Below are 21,005 nucleotides of genomic sequence, written 5' to 3' on the forward strand. Positions count from 1 at the left end.
ATTGCTAATGCCTCACATTTGTTTAAGGATAATCGCTTAGTGAGTTTTGAACATCTCAATACTCTGGACCTGTTTCAGATTTCTTCAAATATCTCCAGATCAGAGACCGTGTTACGACTTACAATAACTTTGATGCTGTATGTCTTTTTAAAGTGTTTGGATATCTCTCTAAATGTAGCAGGGGCTGGAGACTCGTGTATAATATGCTACATTCACACTCACTTTTTTCTAAATCACATCCCCTCCGGTCCTGGGAGAGAGACTTGGGGCGCTCCTTTTCAGAGGAGGCGTGGGTGGATGCATTTAAATTAATTTATATAGCCTCACCTTGTGTTCAACATATAGAAGCTGCTGTGAAAACTTCTCTGCGTTGGTACTACACTCCAGATAGACTTCATAAAATGTTCCCTGAGTCGTCCCCATTATGTTGGAGGAGCTGTGGCCATACTGGCGCTCTCTATCATAAGTTATGGGCATGTTCCAAACTTATCACATACTGGTCTCAGGTTTTTGACCTCGTGTCCACAGTCTCCAAATGTCATATCCCCCAGTCCCCTCAATTGGCCCTGCTGTTTCTAGATATGCGTTCATTTCCTGTAACACTACGGTGTTTAATTTGTAAAATTCTGGTCATTGCTAAACTGGTGGTGACTCGCCACTGGAAGGAGATCGCTGCTCCGTTATTGGGAGAACTGATTACACTAATTAACACGACCTATGTATATGAAAAAATCATATCCTTGAGCAACTCCTCATTTCACAAATTCTCACTAGTATGGAATCCATGGTCCCGTAGTGTGTATTATGCTACGTGACGCGCTTGCTCACTACGGTCTTGATGTCACTATTACTCCCCGGTATGGGGAATGACAGTCTGCTATGATGATATGGATGATAAAGATGTTTTCTTTTTGTTTATTCCTTTTCTTTGTTGTGATACCGTGACGTCTCTTCAACCGCGACTGCCTTAACACTTACTCTTTGTGTAGAGATGGTTTTACTGTTCTGATGACATTGCAATGTCTGGATGCAATACTGTTCTTTTGTTTTCTTACAAATACCAATAAAAACGATTGAAACGAGAACTAGTCTTCTAATTGATACTACAAAACGAAAAGTTTCCACAGCACTGGACTGCAGGTGGGTGCACGCCCCAATTGGACCTGGTCCACGGTCCTTGGTGTCAAGCAGACATGAACAGAGGCAGCACTTCCAAAAAAGCATCAGCTGTTTATTCACCGGTGCGACGTTTCAGTTCAACAGGACCTTTTTCAAGCATAAAAACACACATCAGGTCATAGGTATATGAAGGCTTGCAAAGCCCAATTGAAATCAAGCAGTGATTGAGACATAATACAATATAAAATGGATTGCACAAAGACAAAGTGCACTGTTAAAATACAGACATCATCACATGGATACATCATTGACCCTACACGAAGTGTTCCCGGCTGGTAAATGCCCCTGGATAAAAACCCCCCTTTTTTGGACTATTTCTCCTATTGGATCTTGTTCCTGTAAGATAGATTTTCTTCCAGGTAGTAAAATGGCCTCTACATAGTGGAATACACACTGCGCATGCGTGAAATTAAGATAGTAATTTTTTGCCAAGATGGCCGCCGCACTATATGTGATCTAGTACGCATGCGCGGGAATAGCTGCTTGTGATCTCGTGGGATTTTGCAGTTCTATTACACATGTGGGTTATACGTTGTATACACACATGGACAGCTGAGACCAAGAGGAAGGAGCCCTTCCGGTTTCTGCAATTTACACGTTTTAATTATTTTCATTATACACAACTAGGCATTGGAGTCGGATCTTGTTACCCTTCTGGAACGCAATCAACACTTCATGCTTATCCGCATATAAAGCTCCAGCCACACATGTCAGATCTTCATTACCAGCCATGAGTAAGGACGCAGGAAGCGTCTGAAACGCGTAGGCATGATTTTGGCATGATTTTCTGATCACCCCCTTGTATGGAGGAAAATACCCTGCTGTTTTCTACTTTTACAACTTTCAATAAAACTTGGAAAATGTTTCCTTTTTATACCCATCAGCGCTGGATCCAACTTCTGTTTTTCACATTTACTTGTTTGAGTCTTCTCGGTTTGTGTCCGTGGCGTTTACATTGGCGGCAGATCTGATTGCGTTTTTGCTTTGGCTGGACTTTAATGTAACATTGGACTCTTTCATTTGCTGCAGATTCATGTTTGGAGTCTGTACACTGCTAGAAGTAGGGCTGGGGAAATGGCCTAAAAACCATCTAAATATTTATCAAACACATTTTGGGCCATTTATAGTCTATTCTCCTTCTTTTTTTTTTTTTTAATCTTTTTGTTTTTTGCTAAAAGAAACTAAAAACGACATTGGAGTCGGATCTTGTTACCGTAAGTAACAGTAGGGCAGCATTTCATAGGTGACGTGTCAGACCTGCTTTTAGGAACAGCTGCATTTATGTAATACGATAAAGTAATATACACATGAATCACGAGTGTATTACTTTATTAAAGGGAAACTAAAGTTTTGATTCGTGGGGGTCCGAACACTGAGACCCCCACATATTTATAAAACAAAGCTACAGAAGCGTTCTGGTGAGTTCTGTGCTGCTTCATTTCTAATCGACTTTCCTCGGATTCCGAGCAGGCGGTGAACGGACTCATAGACTTTCTGCTCTAAGGAAAGGCAAACGGAAACAAAGCGGCACATCAATCCCCAGCGCGCTACTGACACTTTGCCTCAGTGATTGGTGGGGGTCCCAGTGCTTGATTCTCCCCCCCCCCCTTTAAGTTAAACCCCATTATTTTATATAAAGAGTGGCACGCACCACAATTACTAAAAGAAAATCTCTCGCCAATCAATGGTGCCCTGCTTATATTGTGGCCGCATCGGATGCCGTTGCTCCCTGGTGTCTGCACAGTCCAGTAAGCGGTCACTGGGAGAAGTTTTCTATATCAACACATGATTCCTCCTCCCGCCGCGTGGCTATGACGGTCTGTAGTGAAGAAAGGAGGAATTACATTTACCTGATAGGGCTGCATCAGATGGATAGAGCACGCACATTTATGGACTTATTTCCCCTATAGAAACTGATGGTTCTCCAATTTATTCTGATCTCTATTGACAAAGTAAAATAGTAAGTTCCCCCATTTTACTTTAGAGGTCAGCCCATAAACCAGCACTATCTGTTTCTATAGGGGCTAGTCTGTGCAGAAAAAATGTGTTGCCCAAAGAGTCCCATAAATCACTAAATAGCCCCTATATAAGTGGATAGCGATGAACGCTGGGACAGGAGTTGGCCACTTTATATTCAATTATGCTGAAATCCCATACAGTTGGAAACCGCAAATGGCATAGTGACTTGCACAAACAGCCATATGCTTCGTCAGTAGAACGCACAATCTGAGATACAGGAGAGTGAGGCAGGGTCGGCTCAGGGACTCCGGCGCTTCTTCTCCCAACCACTCATGCCCATCAGATGACCAAAGTGATGTGGCCATGGAGGATGGGAAAAAATAGAGAATAGGAGTAAACTTGCAGCGCGGATGCCGGGCTCAGAGAGGCTAAAATAACTGCGGCCTCCTATGGTGAAACAGCACGCCCGGGGCTTTTCTTTTGGAGATAAAAATTCATTCAATGATTCTGCATGAAAACAAAATGGTGACGTATTTGATTAATGGTTCAGTTGTAAGTAGAAGATGGCAGCCTCTTGTTGCCCCCTCCTTGTTGCCTCCTCCTTGTTGCCTCCTCCTTGTTGCCTCCTCCTTGTTGCCTCCTCCTTGTTGCCTCCTTGTTGCCTCCTCCTTGTTGCCCCCTCTTGTTGCCTCCTCCTTGTTGCCCCCTCTTGTTGCCTCCTCCTTGTTGCCTCCTCCTTGTTGCCTCCTCCTTGTTGCCTCCTCCTTGTTGCCTCCTCTTGTTGCCTCCTCCTTGTTGCCTCCTCCTTGTTGCCCCCTCTTGTTGCCCCCTCTTGTTGCCTCCTCCTTGTTACCCCCTCTTGTTGTTTCCTCCTTGTTGCCCCCTCGTGTTTCCTCCTCCTTGTTGCTTCCTCCGTGTTGCCTCCTCTTGTTGCCTCCTCCTTGTTGCCCCCTCTTGTTGCCCCCTCTTTTTGCCTCCTCCTTGTTGCCCCCTCCGTGTTGCCTCCTCCTTGTTGCTGTAATGACGGGGGTAGGGAAACGGACAAGTGAGCCCTAATCTACCCGCCACTCTGTCCCTGCCTACTTGCAACGACCCGCCCTAGGCTACGGGGTACAACTTGGCGGCGGTCCCTACGCTCAGTAAGTGCACGAGACAAACAGACAAGGGAACACAAAGCAAAGGGAAAGGGGCAGTTGCCCACGGCAACACCGTGAGCAACAAGAATGGTGAACGAGCCGAGTCAAAACCAGGAGTGCACGAGGTACCAAACGCAGAGCAGGAGAGTAGTCAGTAAGCCAGGGTCAGTATGGCGCAGGATCAAATAGTCAGAAGCTGTAGCTGGGCAAGGAAACCACACGAGAAGAATCACAAGCAAAGGAGGAACAGGAAAGGCAGGTATAAATAGACAGAGGGCGGGAGCTAGCTCCGTCTGGCCAGGCTGCGATAGGCTCTCCCACTCCTAAGCCTGCCATCCTGAGTGGTGGAAGATGGAGTCAGTCTCAGAGACACAGACTCAGGTGCAGACTGATTACCTATGGGAGTATACACAGAAGTTGTGCCTGGCAGATCCTTTACAGTTGCCTCCTTCTTGTTGCCTCCTCCTTGTTGCCTCCTCCTTGTTGCCTCCTCCGTGTTGCCTCCTCCGTGTTGCCTCCTCGTGTTGCCTCCTCGTGTTGCCTCCTCCGTGTTGCCTCCTCCGTGTTGCCTCCTCGTGTTGCCTCCTCCTGACGTATAGCAGAGGTTACATTTTGTTCACCTGACGACTTTCTCCAAAGTTCCTCATCTCTGACATCACACACGAGTCGGTCTTTTAATAGTGACTCTAAACTGTTGAGAAAATTGCAGTTTCCTGATAATCTGCGCACTTCAGTGTGCAAATCATCAGGTCTTTTGTGGTGGTTTTGTACTGCGCGCATTTTTTGACACGTTCTATTGACACTTTCTTTGACGCTTTTTTTTTTTTATATATATTTTAAAGATGGCGGTCTAGAGGTTGTACTACCCACTATACTACTATGGAAACTCCAACCGTCCTTTTCGTAGCTGCAATTTTATGCACAGTACTAGAGAGTAGTTTGTAGGAGTAGCCTCTAGAGAATCTAGTAAAAAGCAAAATGGATATAAATCCTCCACAGGACAAATCTGGGACCCCACAAGAGGATTAAGGTGGGAAATGCGCCTGCTCGTGAAGGTTGATGTCAATGCGGTCCATCGGCGTAGGTTTCATCAGGTAAGTTTTGACCAACACTTTTTATACCCTCTATTATTAGCCATATATTGTAAAATCAATAACTTCTTTAATGTTTAACACTTCTCGTTCACAGGAGGAAGAGTCACGTCGATAAAGCCGCCGCTACTGGGCCACTCTATAAACCCATTGCAGCCACAGAGGGGACACCCTGGAAAGCCCTACACAGATCTACGATGGGTGGAGAGTCGTTTTTTTTTCTGGTTCCAAGTTTTCCACGCTGCAACCGTACAAAATGGTGATGTGTTTTTTTAATTTAGCGCTCAACAAATGCAGGAATAGCGCGCTCCTGGCTATAGAAGCTAATGTCAATAATGTCCGCACGCTCCTGGCTATAGAAGCTAATGTCCGTAATGTCCGCACGCTCCAGGCTATAGAAGCCAATGTCAATAATGTCCGCACGCTCTAGGCTATAGAAGCTAATGTCAATAATGTCCGCACGCTCCTGGCTATAGAAGCTAATGTCAATAATGTCCGCACGCTCTAGGCTATAGAAGCTAATGTCAATAATGTCTGCACGCTCCTGGCTATAGAAGCTAATGTCAATAATGTCCGCACGCTCCTGGCTATAGAAGCTAATGTCCGTAATGTCCGCACGCTCTAGGCTATAGAAGCTAATGTCAATAATGTCCGCACGCTCCTGGCTATAGAATCTAATGTCCGTAATGTCCGCACGCTCCAGGCTATAGAAGCCAATGTCAATAATGTCCGCACGCTCCTGGCTATAGAAGCTAATGTCCGTAATGTCCGCACGCTCTAGGCTATAGAAGCTAATGTCAATAATGTCCGCACGCTCCTGGCTATAGAAGCTAATGTCAATAATGTCCGCACGCTCCTGGCTATAGAAGCCAATGTCAATAATGTCAGCACGCTCCTGGCTATAGAAGCTAATGTCAATAATGTCCGCACGCTCCTGGCTATAGAAGCTAATGTCAATAATGTCCGCACGCTCCTGGCTATAGAATCTAATGTCAATAATATCCGCACGCTCCTGGCTATAGAAGCTAATGTCAATAATGTCCGCACGCTCCAGGCTATAGAAGCTAATGTCAATAATGTCCGCACGCTCCAGGCTATAGAAGCTGATGTCAACAATGTCCGCACGCTCCTGGCTATAGAAGCTAATGTCAATAATGTCAGCACGCTCCTGGCTATAGAATCTAATGTCCATAATGTCAGCACGCTCCTGGCTATAGAAGCTGATGTCCATAATGTCCGCACGCTCCTGGCTATAGAAGCTAATGTCAATAATGTCCGCACGCTCCTGGCTAATGTCAATAATGTCCGCACGCTCCTGGCTATAGAAGCTAATGTCCATAATGTCCGCACGCTCCTGGCTATAGAAGCCAATGTCAATAATGTCCGCACGCTCCTGGCTAATGTTAATAATGTCCACACGCTCCTGGCTATAGAAGCTAATGTCAATAATGTCAGCACGCTCCTGGCTATAGAAGCTGATGTCCATAATGTCCGCACGCTCCTGGCTATAGAAGCCAATGTCAATAATGTCCGCACGCTCCTGGCTAATGTCAATAATGTCCACACGCTCCTGGCTATAGAAGCTAATGTCAATAATGTCCGCACGCTCCTGGCTAATGTCAATAATGTCCGCACGTTCCTGGCTATAGAAGCTAATGTCAATAATGTCCGCACGCTCCTGGCTATAGAAGCTGATGTCAATAATGTCCGCACGCTCCTGGCTATAGAAGCTAATGTCAATAATGTCTGCACGCTCCTGACTATAGAAGCTAATGTCAATAATGTCTGCACGCTCCAGGCTATAGAAGCTAATGTCAATAATGTCAGCACGCTCCTGGCTATAGAATCTAATGTCCATAATGTCCGCACGCTCCTGGCTATAGAAGCTAATGTCAATAATGTCAGCACGCTCCTGGCTATAGAATCTAATGTCCATAATGTCAGCACGCTCCTGGCTATAGAAGCTGATGTCCATAATGTCCGCACGCTCCTGGCTATAGAAGCTAATGTCAATAATGTCCGCACGCTCCTGGCTAATGTCAATAATGTCCGCACGCTCCTGGCTATAGAAGCTAATGTCCATAATGTCTGCACGCTCCTGGCTATAGAAGCCAATGTCAATAATGTCCGCACGCTCCTGGCTAATGTCAATAATGTCCACACGCTCCTGGCTAATGTCAATAATGTCCGCACGCTCCTGGCTAATGTCAATAATGTCCGCACGCTCCTGGCTATAGAAGCTAATGTCAATAATGTCTGCACGCTCCAGGCTATAGAAGCTAATGTCAATAATGTCCGCACGCTCCTGGCTAATGTCAATAATGTCCACACGCTCCTGGCTATAGAAGCTAATGTCAATAATGTCCACACACTCCTGGCTATAGAAGCTAATGTCAATAATGTCCGCACGCTCCTGGCTAATGTCAATAATGTCCGCACGCTCCTGGCTATAGAAGCTAATGTCCATAATGTCTGCACGCTCCTGGCTATAGAAGCTAATGTCAATAATGTCAGCACGCTCCTGGCTATAGAAGCTGATGTCCATAATGTCCGCACGCTCCTGGCTATAGAAGCTAATGTCAATAATGTCCGCACGCTCCTGGCTAATGTCAATAATGTCCGCACGCTCCTGGCTATAGAAGCTAATGTCCATAATGTCCGCACGCTCCTGGCTATAGAAGCCAATGTCAATAATGTCCGCACGCTCCTGGCTAATGTCAATAATGTCCACACGCTCCTGGCTATAGAAGCTAATGTCAATAATGTCCGCACGCTCCTGGCTAATGTCAATAATGTCCGCATGCTCCTGGCTATAGAAGCTAATGTCAATAATGTCCGCACGCTCCTGTCTATAGAAGATAATGTCAATAATGTCCGCACGCTCCTGGCTATAGAAGCTGATGTCAATAATGTCCGCACGCTCCTGGCTATAGAAGCTAATGTCAATAATGTCCGCACGCTCCTGACTATAGAAGCTAATGTCAATAATGTCTGCACGCTCCAGGCTATAGAAGCTAATGTCAATAATGTCCGCACGCTCCTGTCTATAGAAGATAATGTCAATAATGTCAGCACGCTCCTGGCTATAGAAGCTGATGTCAATAATGTCTGCACGCTCCTGGCTATAGAAGCTAATGTCAATAATGTCCGCACGCTCCAGGCTGTAGAAGCTAATGTCAATAATGTCAGCACGCTCCTGGCTATAGAATCTTTTGTCATTAAAGTCTGCACGCTCCTGTCTATAGAAGCTAATGTCAGCACGTTCCTGGACATAGAAGATAATGTCCGCACGCTCCTGGCTAATGTCAATAATGTCCGCACGCTCCTGGCTAATGTCAATAATGTCCGCACGCTCCTGGCTAATGTCAATAATGTCCGCACGCTCCTGACTAATGTCAATAATGTCCGCACGCTCCTGGATATAGAAGCCAATGTCAATAATGTCCGCACGCTCCTGTCTATAGAATCTAATGTCAATAATGTCCGCACGCTCCTGTCTATAGAAGATAATGTCAATAACGTCCGCACGCTCCTGGCTATAGAAGCTAATGTCCATAATGTCCGCACGCTCCTGGCTATAGAAGCTGATGTCCATAATGTCCGCACGCTCCAGGCTATAGAAGCTGATGTCAATAATGTCCGCACGACCTGGCTATAGAAGCTAATGTCCATAATGTCCGCACGCTCCTGGCTATAGAAGCTGATGTCCATAATGTCCGCACGCTCCTGGCTATAGAAGCTAATGTCAATAATGTCCGCACGCTCCTGGCTATAGAAGCTAATGTCAATAATGTCCGCACGCTCCTGGCTATAGAAGCTAATGTCCATAATGTCCGCACGCTCCTGGCTATAGAAGCTGATGTCCATAATGTCCGCACGCTCCTGGCTATAGAAGCTAATGTCAATAATGTCCGCACGCTCCTGTCTATAGAAGATAATGTCAATAATGTCCGCACGCTCCTGGCTATAGAATCTAATGTCAATAATGTCCGCACGCTCCTGGCTATAGAAGCTAATGTCAATAATGTCCGCACGCTCCTGGCTATAGAAGCTAATGTCAATAATGTCCGCACGCTCCTGGCTATAGAATCTAATGTCAATAATGTCCGCACGTTCCTGGCTCTAGAAGCTAATAAAGGCCCCCCCCCCCCCCGCCCTATTGGCACCTCACAGGCTACATTGTGGTTGCCAAAGGCTTGAAATATCAGCTGTCCTGATCTGAATAAAAATGACTTGTCCCAGCAAAAATGACATTATTTTTTTTAGCATTATTTTGGTAACTAAACCCTTGACGCACCATGACACAGCTGTATGGGTGCAGTTGTGAAACTATTGCGGGTGTCCGCTGTGTAATATGTCTGATACTTCGCACGAACGGCCAGGAACAGAGAGAACTCTGATCCTGGAGGGTTAACCACTTAGATGGCGCCATCAATCGCGACGGCGGCATCTAAACCGTTAGAAAGAGGGGGCGACCCTCCTCTGACCGCTCATGCCTCCACCCACTCACCTGCAATGCAATCGTGGGGTGCTAATGGTTGTCCTGGGGGCCCAATGGAGGCCCCCAGGTCTGCCTTTTTCTGCTCCTGTTTAACCCGTGCCTCTCAGAATTTGCTGATGCAAAACAATTTATTTTAAACAAATAGTTTTAGTAAAACACAAAAAAAACAAAATAAATTTGATATCGCCGTAATCGTATCGAGAATCAGAATGCAATTAAGGTGACGTTTTGACTGCATGGTGAAAGACGTTTTTCCAATTAAACACCACAAATTTTTTTTTCCGTTTGCCGGTACATTATATGGTACTTTAAATGGTGCCAATGAAAACTACAAATCCTCTTACCAAAAATAAAAAATCCTTTACACCACTACGACAGAAAAATAAAAAACTAAAACACAAAAAATGGCTTGGGCTTTAAAGGGGTTAATTCATTTTTATGTTTCTTTACAGCTATTGACTTTTGCATATTGACTACCCATGCATTGATAGGTTGGATGGGATCCTGGCAGAAAATCTCATTCATCAGGACGCCACCATGAGGAGGTCCATCAGTCCTCCGGAGAGGCTGCTACTCACATTGCGGTGAGATTTTTTTGTAATTTATTATTATTTTTATTTGTTTTTTGCCATCTTTACAAATTTTTATTCTAAATATTGGTGGGTATAGTCAAGATAGGCATGTATATATATGTTATTACTCATTGTACTAATTGGTTTTTGTTTTCTCTCTCAGATTTTTGGCAACTGGGGGAGTTACGCATCTCTGCACCCTCAATTCCAGTTTGGTAAATCTACCATCTCCGGATATGTGAGGAGTACATGCCAAATGACCTGGCAGCACTCGCCGCCCATTGCGATGCCCAGTCTGACCCAGGAGACCTGGTTGCAGCGGCAGGAGGCTTTGTCTGCATAGGCGCCGTCAACGGGAAGCACATCCGTGTGCCGCAGCCACCGCACTCAGGATCGCATTACTTCAATTACAAGAAGTACTTTTCTGTGGTCCTGATGGCAGTGGCTGATGCCTCATAATAGTTTGTTCAAAGTCGGCACCTATGGCAGTACTGGGGCCCCGTGCACTGATGTGCTAGTCATTTGGACGGTGAGTGCTGTTAGATCTGGTAACTCTGCCCCACCCAAGACCTCTTCTGGATACCACGTATCCACTGCCTTTCGTCATGGTAAGGGAAGAGGCCTATCGCTGATGACTAACCCGATGCGCCCATGCCCACGGAGGGGACTGGATGCCTGGAGAAGACTCTTCGTGGAGTGCACCTTTGGGCTCATGAGTAGTAAGTGGAGGGTGTGTGCAATGTAGTTGGATGAGGACACAGTTGACATGGTCCCTAAAGCTGCCTGTATGCTCCACAACTATGTTCGTGATAATGACAGTTCGGACATGGACGCGGAGCCACAGGCAACTTTTAGTTACCTACCAGTAAACTGTTTCTTTGGTAGTGCATCCAACCATGCTGTACAGGTGAGAGATGCCTTTGCGGACTACTTCATGAGTCCTGAAGGTGCCGGGACCTGGTAATTTTCATGCCTCACTTTGCAAATCTGACTATGTCCCACCAGTGAATCGCATCTTCAGCCATTTTGTTTACATTTTTATTTTATTATGTTTATTATTGGCCTTTTATTTTAGTTTTAACTTGAATTCCCCCATTCAACCATAAAAATAGATTTTACTCTAAATATGTATCGTGTATTTTTTTGGAAATTTATGTGAACGTGTAAAAAGAAGATTGTGCTTCCAGCGTCGCTTCGTCAGTTGGAATCTAGTGACCAAAAATTATGTGATGTGCTTGATTTAAATCCGCTGGAGTGTCCTTGTTTTATTTTTTTTAAAGAAAAGTCACGCTGCGTCTTTCTTAAAAAGTGTCTTATTTTACAATAGAAAAAAACGAACTTGTGACATGTCAGTAGTTTTGATTGCTGGGTGTCCGGTTGCCGAGACCTCCTCTGATATTGTTAAACAAACAGGCAAAAGCGCTCACCCGAGCATTTTTACTATTTGGCTCTGATTCACAATACTAGTATGCATGGAGAGGGGTTCACATAGAAAGTCTATATGAGTGCGTCTCCATGATGAAGACGTGTTTTTAAATGTGCGAGGCCGTTTTCAAAAATACTATGTTTGCCGATTACAACCAAAAAGGCAAAGTGCTCGGATGAGCACTTCTACCCATTAGTTTCAAACATCTCGGCAAACGGACACCCACAAATCCAAACTTGGGTTAAAAAACACTTGGAAAACTATCACTCCTTGATGAAGGCGCTCCTGCGCTCACGTTTGGAGTCGGCCAATGTCCCCAGTAATGGAGAAAGCCTCTTGGTCAGTGAAGTATAAAAAATACTTTATTTCATTAAAAAAAACACTTGTGTGGGTCAACAGCATATGTGTCTATATATGGTCCAGGAAGCTACGCGTTTCGACCTAGGTCTTCATCAGGCTTATGAAAACTCAAAGCAGCGTTTCCTTAAATACTCGCTCGACCGCAAACCACTTCTGGGTCAAAGGTGCAGGTGATAGTTCACAGTGGGAGTGGTGGACTCCTGTTCCTCTGCCGGTGCACATACACTATAAAACCAGGCTAAAATGATATTAAAACTGTACTAAAATGATTAAAAACCATTATTACAAATAAGACATCCGAACCAGATCGTTGGTGTTCTTTTCTGTATACTCCTATTTAATAGCTGGCACTTTTACTGATATGGATCTGTATTTCCTATCCAAACATTGTAAAGGATCTGCCAGACACAGCTTCTGTGTCGACGCCCGTGGGTAATCAGTCTGCACCTGCTCCTATGTCTGTGAGACTGACTCCATCTTCCACCACTCAGGATGGCAGGCTTAGGAGTGGGAGAGCCTATCACAGCCTGGCCAGACGGAGCTAGCTCCCGCCCTCTGTCTATTTATACCTGCCTTTCCTGTTACTCCTTTGCCTGTGAATCTGCTCTGCTTGTTTCCTGGCTCTGCTGCTGCTTGAACTACTGATCCTCTGCTTGTTATTGACCTTGGCTTTACTGACCAATCTTCTGCTCTGCGTTTTGTACCTCGTACACTCCTGGTTTGACTCGTCTCGTTCACTACTCTCGTTGCTCACGGTGTCTCCATGGGCAACTGCCCCATTTCCCTAGCTTCTGTATACCCTTGTCTGTTTGTCGTGCACTTACTGAGCGTAGGGACCGTCGCCCAGTTGTACCCCGTTGCCTAGGATGGGTCGTTGCAAGTAGGCAGGGACTGAGTGGCGGGTAGATTAGGGCTCACCTGTCTGTATCCCTACCCCGTCATTACAAACATAACTGGACTTTTACGTTTCTCAAAAACCTACAGTATAGAGCTGTAGAATGTGTGGTACGTAATCTATAAAATGAGCGTCTGTGTTGTCATAGTGACGCCGCTCTAAAGTGCTGGACAGCTCTGTCCGCTATGAACCAGCATGTACGGAGGGACCGACGCTGCGAGTTGCTGAAATGCTGGACAGCTCCCTGCTCGGCCGGTCAAAGAAACTCCACAAGGGGGCGCTGTTGGCTCAATATTATTGATCGAATGTTTTCTATTCTGGTTAGGGTAACGTCCTAGACCCAAACTACCACTATTGGTGGGATAACAACGCTATATTTGTATTCTTATCTGGGAAGAAAGATCGATCTAGTTCTCAATTGTTATTAGCAGGGCATGAAATGAAATAATTATTATTTTTGTGTTTTATTGTCATTGTTGGGGGATTAGGATGTTGAATGTCCATAAGGCGGGCTAACACTCGTTTAGAGCAGTGACCCTTAGGGCGATGGACAGCTTAATAAATATTCCCTAACACAGAGAAGTTGGTTTTCCTCTCTGTTGTTTTCTGGATTGAATAGTGGTTTCTATATTGTATTTTACTCCATAGGGCAATAAGTTATGTATTGTGCGGCTTTCCGAAGAAAGCGGATCTGTAATGAAGCGGCACAACCCTCACCCAAGCGCTTCAGCTGCTTCATTTTAATTATCGATCGATGTATGAGTCAAGTGTTCACTCACCTGCAACATTTCTGATTGGAAAACCGTGTAGCTCAGCGAGTTACACTGTTAACATAACGCCCGACCATATAATCAGGAAATGGCCGGGAGCACAAAAAGCTAGAAGGGGGATTAGGGGGCCCTGGTCTAGAGAGAGGTTGGGGTGCCCCGAGGTGGGACTTGCATCTATCTGACATTTATGACATATTATGTGGATATGTCATAAATGTCCCTCAGTGGAAAACCCCTTTTAAATAAAACCTAAAAAAAAAAACTGGAACAAAAACAATTACGTTAAAAAAAACCTTTCTTGAGACCTATTCACCAGTTAGTTTTCCTCCGCATTTGAAAAGCAACTCCAGGCCGGTTACACTACCTCGCACCCTGCTAACCACGAATCCTCACGTAGGTTCCGGTCACTGTACTTGGCCACACCTTTATCCCATAGATGGACCTGTAAAGGATGAAAATAGAAAGGTCTGTTTATTACTTCACCCAACATTGTTATATTTAACACAGATATTCGGCCTGTGCCATGCATCATATGCTTAAAAAAAATTCGGGTTAGCAATGATCCTAATAATTCACACGCCTATTATGATCCGCCCCACTAACAAAAATAAACCACGGTTGTGCAATTGCCTAATGGACTCATTTGACTAAAATCATGAGTAAGGCTATATTCACACCAAACTACCACCAAGCAAAATCCATGCTCCAAAAGCCAACTATTGCTCCCTCCCATCTGAGCCCTACACTGTGCCCAAGCAGGATTTTTTGGGGGCTGTCTTAAGTGGCACAAGCTGGGCACAACATATTTGGCACTGAAATGGCATATCTGTGGGAAAATGGCAATTTTCACTTTGCACCATCCGCAGTGCATTTCTTTCTGAAAAACAACTGTGGGGTCTAAATGTTCACTACATCCTTTGATAAATGCCTTGAGGGGTGTGGTTTCCAAAATGGGGTCACTTCTGGGGGGTACCACTGGACCTTAGGGGCATTGCAAATGTGACATTGTGCCTAGAAAACAATCCAGCAAAATCTGCACTCCAAAAGCCAAATGGCGCTCTTTACTTTCTGAGCCCCGCCGTGTGCCCAAACAGCAGTTTATTACCACACATGTGGTATTTCTCTACTCTGTTTACAAATGTTGGGGTGCTTTCTCTCCTTTTATTCCTTGTGAAAATGAAAAACCTTAAACTACGTATTATTGGAGAAATTCTTTTCTTCCCACTGTCCGATTCTAATAATTTCACCCCTAGTGGGGTGTAGTTTCCCAAATGGAGTCACTTCTCCAGAATTCCCCCTGTATCGGTACCTCAGGGGCTTTGCAAATATGACATAGCACCCAGAAACCAATCCAGCATAATCTGCACTCCAAAAGCCAAATGGCCTGGGTTTCCGGCAAGGAGAGAGGATAAACCTGTCCGTGAGGGGTAGAGGCTTCGGGAAGCAGCAGAATAGGACAGTCATAATGGCGATGAGGAGGAAGAACCTCTGCCTTTTCTTTTGCTGAAAACATCTGCGTAACTAGAATATTGTGGAGGCAGTCCAGAGATAGAGGCAGAGGAGAAATAACAGGTCGAACACGAGGCAGACAGTGGTGAATACATCGGGGTCCCCATTGGAGGAGCTCTCCAGAATTCCAACCAAGGACTGAAGCGTGCTGGCAAAGCCATGGCAATCCCAGCAGGAGGGGATTTATAGCTTTTGATAGGACATAGAATGTGTTAGATTCAGAATGAAGGACTCCTATCTGTAATCTCAGAGGTTTGTTGATAGACAGGATAGGAGTTAGCAGAGGTTTTCCATCAACAGAATCGACCGCCAGAGGTACAGTGGCCAAATGGAGACGATCTACTAAATCCTGGTGGATGAAGTTGGCAGCTGCTCCAGAATCCAAGTAAGCAGGAACAGTGTGAGATCCTTAATATAAATAGAAAGTTTTGGAGAGAATTTAGTGGTCGAGGCAGATTCACCTAGGATTGTTTCTCCAATCAAGCCTAGGTGCTGGAGTTTCCCCGCTTTTCTTGGCATTGGCGCACAAAATATCCCTTGTGGCCACAGTACTAACCTAGTCTATCGCCTGCATTGCCGTTACTGGTCGGACAGTCGGAGTCTGTCTATCTGCATAGGTTCCTCCATAGGTGCAGCAGAACAGGGCAGTAGAGGCCTTTGAAATGTTGGTGCCAGTCGACACGGCTTTTTCTCCCGACGAACTTCCAGAGTGCGCTCCTGGATCCTCATATCGATTCAGGTTTCCAGATGTATTAGGGCATCCATGATAGCCGGAAGCTCTCGAGCTGCCAGTTCATCCTTAATATGAGAGGCAAGACACTGCCAGAAAGTTGCCACTAAAGCCTCATTATTACAAGCCAGCTCCTCTGCCAGTGTATGGAAGGAGATGGCGTATCTCCTACAGTGCAGAAGATGTTCGACCCGTTTCTACCCGAGGTAGAGGCAACGAATTTGCAGACCCAGGACAGGCAGGAGGGATAGCAGGTGATGGAGCAGCGGAATCAGTCAGAAGAAAGATCCAAATGGGTAATTATGGAGCTTACAGTGTGCAGGAGCTGATCCTTGTGTGCCCGGAGGTCACGCATGTCCGCTTGCATCGTCTGGACCACGCTTTTAGGTTGACCAGCGGGATCCATGGCCTGAGTGTACTGTCACGGCTGTGGTGTATGTGGACCCACTAGGCCGCTCCACTGTAGCGGAGTAGCAGCTAGTCATACAAAATTATAGTCTTTAGAACAAGTGTTCCTGGATAGAAGGTTTGCCAGAGACTCGGCGCAGATGATACTCCACTCCAACACTAGACTTTGCACTAGAACAAACACAATTACTGGATACAGGATACGGGAGCACGGGATACAGGATACAACTAAGGGACCATTTGTAATAACGAACATTGACAGACACAACAATGCTCAGGCAAGGAGGAAGATGGCAGAGTCCTTTTATATTGTCCAGGGTGCATAGGGATTGGTAGAAAACTTTTTTCATTGGTGCTACAGGAAGGAGTCGGGAGCTGCAGCTGCGTGTGCTGGAGTCTCCGGGAAGAGAGACGCCGGCAAGAAGAGAGTCCTGCGGTCTCGGCTGCCAGTGGTAAGTAGGACATGCAGGCGTTCAGCAACCGCGGACACATTCTCATCAATATCAAATCAGTGGGGATCCAACTCCCAGCACCCTGCTGATCAGCTGATCTGAAGTGGCTGTGGCGCTCCAACAAGCATTGTGTCCGTCCCCTGCATTGTTTACCTTTAACAGGTCTGCACATTCTGTAGTGGCTTTGCCCGGTATTGCAGCTCTGTCCTATTCACTGTAGTAAACATTCCTTTTTCCTTCCCCAGCCAAAAGAACCGTAAGTGACGGAGAAAGAAGACTCATTGAGAGTTTCCAAGGTGGTCACCCTCAGGCATTTTATGTCTGCTTTTGGAGTCATGACCTCATGTATCCAAGTAGTGCGGCGAGCTCAGTTGCACTCAAGAGCCCTCCAGGCAGAGATCCTAAGAACTTGGGATGAAGCACTTTTTCTTTTTAGACCTTTCTCGATCCCTGTCCTTTTTGGTTGTAGCTTCTCTGGGTTGGTGGACAGATTCTCTCAACTTGTCATTACCACAGATTTAAACCTGTCAGGGTGGGAAGCGTTTTATCCGCCCATTGATTCAATTTCAACAGACAAGCAGGAGATCAGCTTCTGAGGCTAGCAGAGATTCACATCTTATACCTATCTCCTGTCCATTTGTAGGGTTCAGACAATGTAAATACAGATTATCTAAGCCAATATATGATAAATTAGGAGGAAAGGTCTCTTAAAGAGGGTCTGTTACCAGATTTTGCAACCCCTATCTGCTATTGCAGCAGATCGGTGCTGCAATGTAGATTACAGTAACGTTTTTATTTTTTAAAAACGAGAATTTTTGGCCAAGTTATGACCATTTTTGTATTTATGCAAATGAGGCTTGCAAAAGTCCAAGTGGGCGTGTTTAAAGTAAAAGTCCAAGTGGGCGTGTATTATGTGCGTACATCAGGGCGTTTTTACTACTTTTACTAGCTGGGCGTTCTGACGAGAAGTATCATCCACTTCTCTTCAGAACGCCCAGCTTCTGGCAGTGCAGATCTGTGACGTCACTCACAGGTCCTGCATCGTGTCGGCCACATCGGCACCAGAGGCTACAGTTGATTCTGAAGCAGCATCAGCGTTTGCAGGTAAGTAGCTTGGGGACAATGTTAGGGGACCCTCACAGCAATCACCTCCTTCTATCACAGCGATCGCCACCCACTGAATGTAAACAGTGGGCTCTCCCTGCCTCTTCTCTCCGCCTCTCTCCGCTCTCCTCTCAGTTGTGGTTTTGTGAGATGAGAGACAGAGACCTGTGGAGAGAATAGTTACAAACTGGAAAACACATAGAATACATTATATTACATTACATTGTAGTAACCCCCCCCCCCCTTTTTTTAGTTAGTGGTTATTTCCATTTTTCTAATAAAATCTCATTTAAAAAAATTAATAAAACAAAAAATGTTTATAAAAACCGTTTTTTAGAGGATACATATTAGAAGGGCGCACAAATTTTACAGCGCAGAGCAAGCTTATGCTATTTTGTGCCCTGATTCAGGCAGTGACACCGCTTCAGAAGCGGAAGTATTTTATGATGACGCTACCAGTATTGCTTCTGACGCTTCCGCAACAACTCCCCTATGGAAGATGCCGCTGTTCCCGAGCCACAGGTGCACATGTGGGAACTCGAAATCCTATAGTACTGCCAATTTTGTTGGGATCCTGCAGAAAACGTTATCCCTCAGGTGCCCCAATTTATGTAAACTACGGGCGTAAGCATTTGCCCCACGAATTTTGCCCCACATAATTTTTTTCATATTTTTTTTACAGAGGGGCTCTTGCAATTAATTGTGGACCAGACGAATCTCTATGTGAGGCAGTTTTTTATGGAAAAGCCTGCATGTGGTTATGCGAGGGTCTGGGTTCCTACCAATGTCCACGTGATAAAAAAATAATTTAGGACTCATTCTGAATATGGGCATTGTAAAAAAAAAAAGTCCACCCGTTCTTACTGGGCAGCAAGTCCTATTCATGTTTTTTCGTCAATAATGTCCTGGAGCAGGTATGAGGTATTAATCCATTTTAGTAATAATTTAGAAGCCTGCCAAGAAGTGATCCCCGACACGATCGCCTTCACAAGCTGAGGCCCTTTATTACTGCGCTAAATGATTCATTTCTAAAATCCTACACTCCTGACATGAACTGAAGTGTAGATGAATCCCTTGTAAATTTTAAGGGCGAATGTGTTTTGGGCAGTACATACCTTCAAAGAGAGTGAGCTATGGCATAAAGCTATATAAAATATGTGAGAGTAAGACCGGTTACACATGCGGCTTCAATATATATGAGGGCAGAGACCGTGAAATCCCCCAGGATGCCCACAAAACCTTGTGCCAGTGGAAGAATCATCTATGACCTTATGCAGCCGTTCCTTCAAAAAGGCTAGAGTGTACACTGACAATTTTTAATCTAGCGCGCCACTTTTCAAAAGTCTTCACACTGACAAAACAGGGGCCTGTGGGACGGGTCGCAGAAACCGCAAAGGAGTGTCACCAGGACTTCTCTCAATGCGCCTGGCAAGGGGAATCGTTTGCTTTCGCAAGTGATGAACTTCTTGCACTTAAGTGCAAATATCAGAGAGGTTTTTATGCTGAGCACTAGACACGCTGACACCAAGGTCACTGTCAGAGAGAGAGGCGCTACTGCGGACAGTCAGAGACCGCTCTGTATTACAGAGTACAACAGGTTCATGGGTGGCGTCAACCTTTCAGACCAGGCTCTCCAACCTTATTTGATCGAAAGGAAAACTAGAGCCTGGTACAAGAAGGTGGCAATATATCTGATGCAGGTTTCTACTTTTAATTCCTATATAATATACAAATAGACGCAGGGAACCTTGACATATCTGGAATTCCAAGAAAAAATTACGTCTTTTATTTGAAGGGGGTGAAGTAGGATGCCATGAGTTAGAAGATGTCAAGCGGCTCACGGAGCGTCACTTTTTAGATCGTGTTCCTGCCACTGAGACGCAAAGGTATCCGCAGAAAAGATGCAGAGTTTGTAGAAAAAATGGCCGAAGAAGCGATTCACGTTTTTTTTGCCCCTTTTGCCCTTCAAAACCAGGACTGTGTAATTACCCATGCTTTGAGACCTACCATACAGTAGAAAATTACTGAATTAGGGAGAGCCAAAATAGGGAGGGTATTCCCGTTATAAAGTTATTGCTTCAGTGTTAAATGCTACCTCAAAATACTGTTGTTTGGATTTGATTTTACATTTACTGTCCGATAAAAACGACTTCACTTTATTCTGCGGGTCCGCACGATTACAACGAAACCAAATTTATTTTGTTTAGTTTATGTTTTAAAACTTTAACTGTATAAAAAATAAAAATAGTTTTGCGTCGCCATATTTCGAGACCCCTAACTTTTTTTTTTCGTTGATGGAGCTGGGTAAGGGCGTGTTTTTTTCCGGGGTGAGCTGTAGTTTTTATTGGTACCATTTTGGGGACAAAGGACTATTTGTTTTGGAAGTGACCAAAATTCAGGTATTCTGGCATTTTTTGGTTATTTTTACGGACTTCACTGAACCGGATAAGTAATGTTATATTTTAAAACTTCAGATCGTTACAGACGCAGCAAAACAAATGATGTTTATTTATGCTAATTTACTAAAATGCAAAAAGAGTTTTTGTTTTTTTTAATTTTAGGTTCAGTTGATACTGCGGATTTTCCACAACGGAATTAGCTGCGGATAATCCGTAGCATAATACAGTAGCAGCAAAATGGAATAGATTTGAACAAATCTCATCCACATGCTGCGTAAATACTGAGCGGAATAACAGAAATTCACATGCAGTGCCGTTTTTTTAATCCGCAGCATGTCAATTGTATTTGCGTAATCGCTGCTTATTTGTTGCGGGATTTCCCCATTCAGGTAAAACCCGCAACAAATAGCAGATATCGCGTTCCGCTGCAAAAAACGCAACTCAGGAAAAAAAATCTTCTACTTAAGCCAGAAGTCTGTGTTTCTTCGTCCAGGCCGGCCTCCTGAGATGACGC

The 21,005-nt window shown here is 44.9% G+C and overlaps 2 protein-coding genes across 3 annotated transcripts in view; both read left to right on the forward strand.

Moving 5' to 3' along the window:
- LOC142748068 (gastrula zinc finger protein XlCGF66.1-like) overlaps positions 1 to 11,563 on the forward strand; it is a 128,810-nt gene extending 117,247 nt beyond the window's left edge. The window contains exons 5-8 of one of the 2 annotated variants that reach the window (XM_075855202.1): positions 5,274 to 5,368; positions 5,463 to 5,624; positions 10,319 to 10,450; positions 10,602 to 11,563. In XM_075855202.1, the coding sequence (XP_075711317.1) occupies positions 5,274 to 5,368; positions 5,463 to 5,483 (116 nt within the window). In that variant the 3' untranslated portion in view covers positions 5,484 to 5,624; positions 10,319 to 10,450; positions 10,602 to 11,563. Of the gene's footprint in view, positions 1 to 5,273; positions 5,369 to 5,462; positions 5,625 to 10,318 lie in introns of both variants that reach the window. The other variant, XM_075855195.1, reaches the window with a different exon arrangement.
- Positions 1 to 21,005, forward strand: part of LOC142748047 (uncharacterized) — a 245,301-nt gene that overhangs the window by 216,738 nt on the left and 7,558 nt on the right. The window lies entirely within an intron of this gene.

This window comes from Rhinoderma darwinii, chromosome 1, assembly GCF_050947455.1.
Source record: "Rhinoderma darwinii isolate aRhiDar2 chromosome 1, aRhiDar2.hap1, whole genome shotgun sequence".
NCBI lineage: Eukaryota > Metazoa > Chordata > Amphibia > Anura > Rhinodermatidae > Rhinoderma > Rhinoderma darwinii.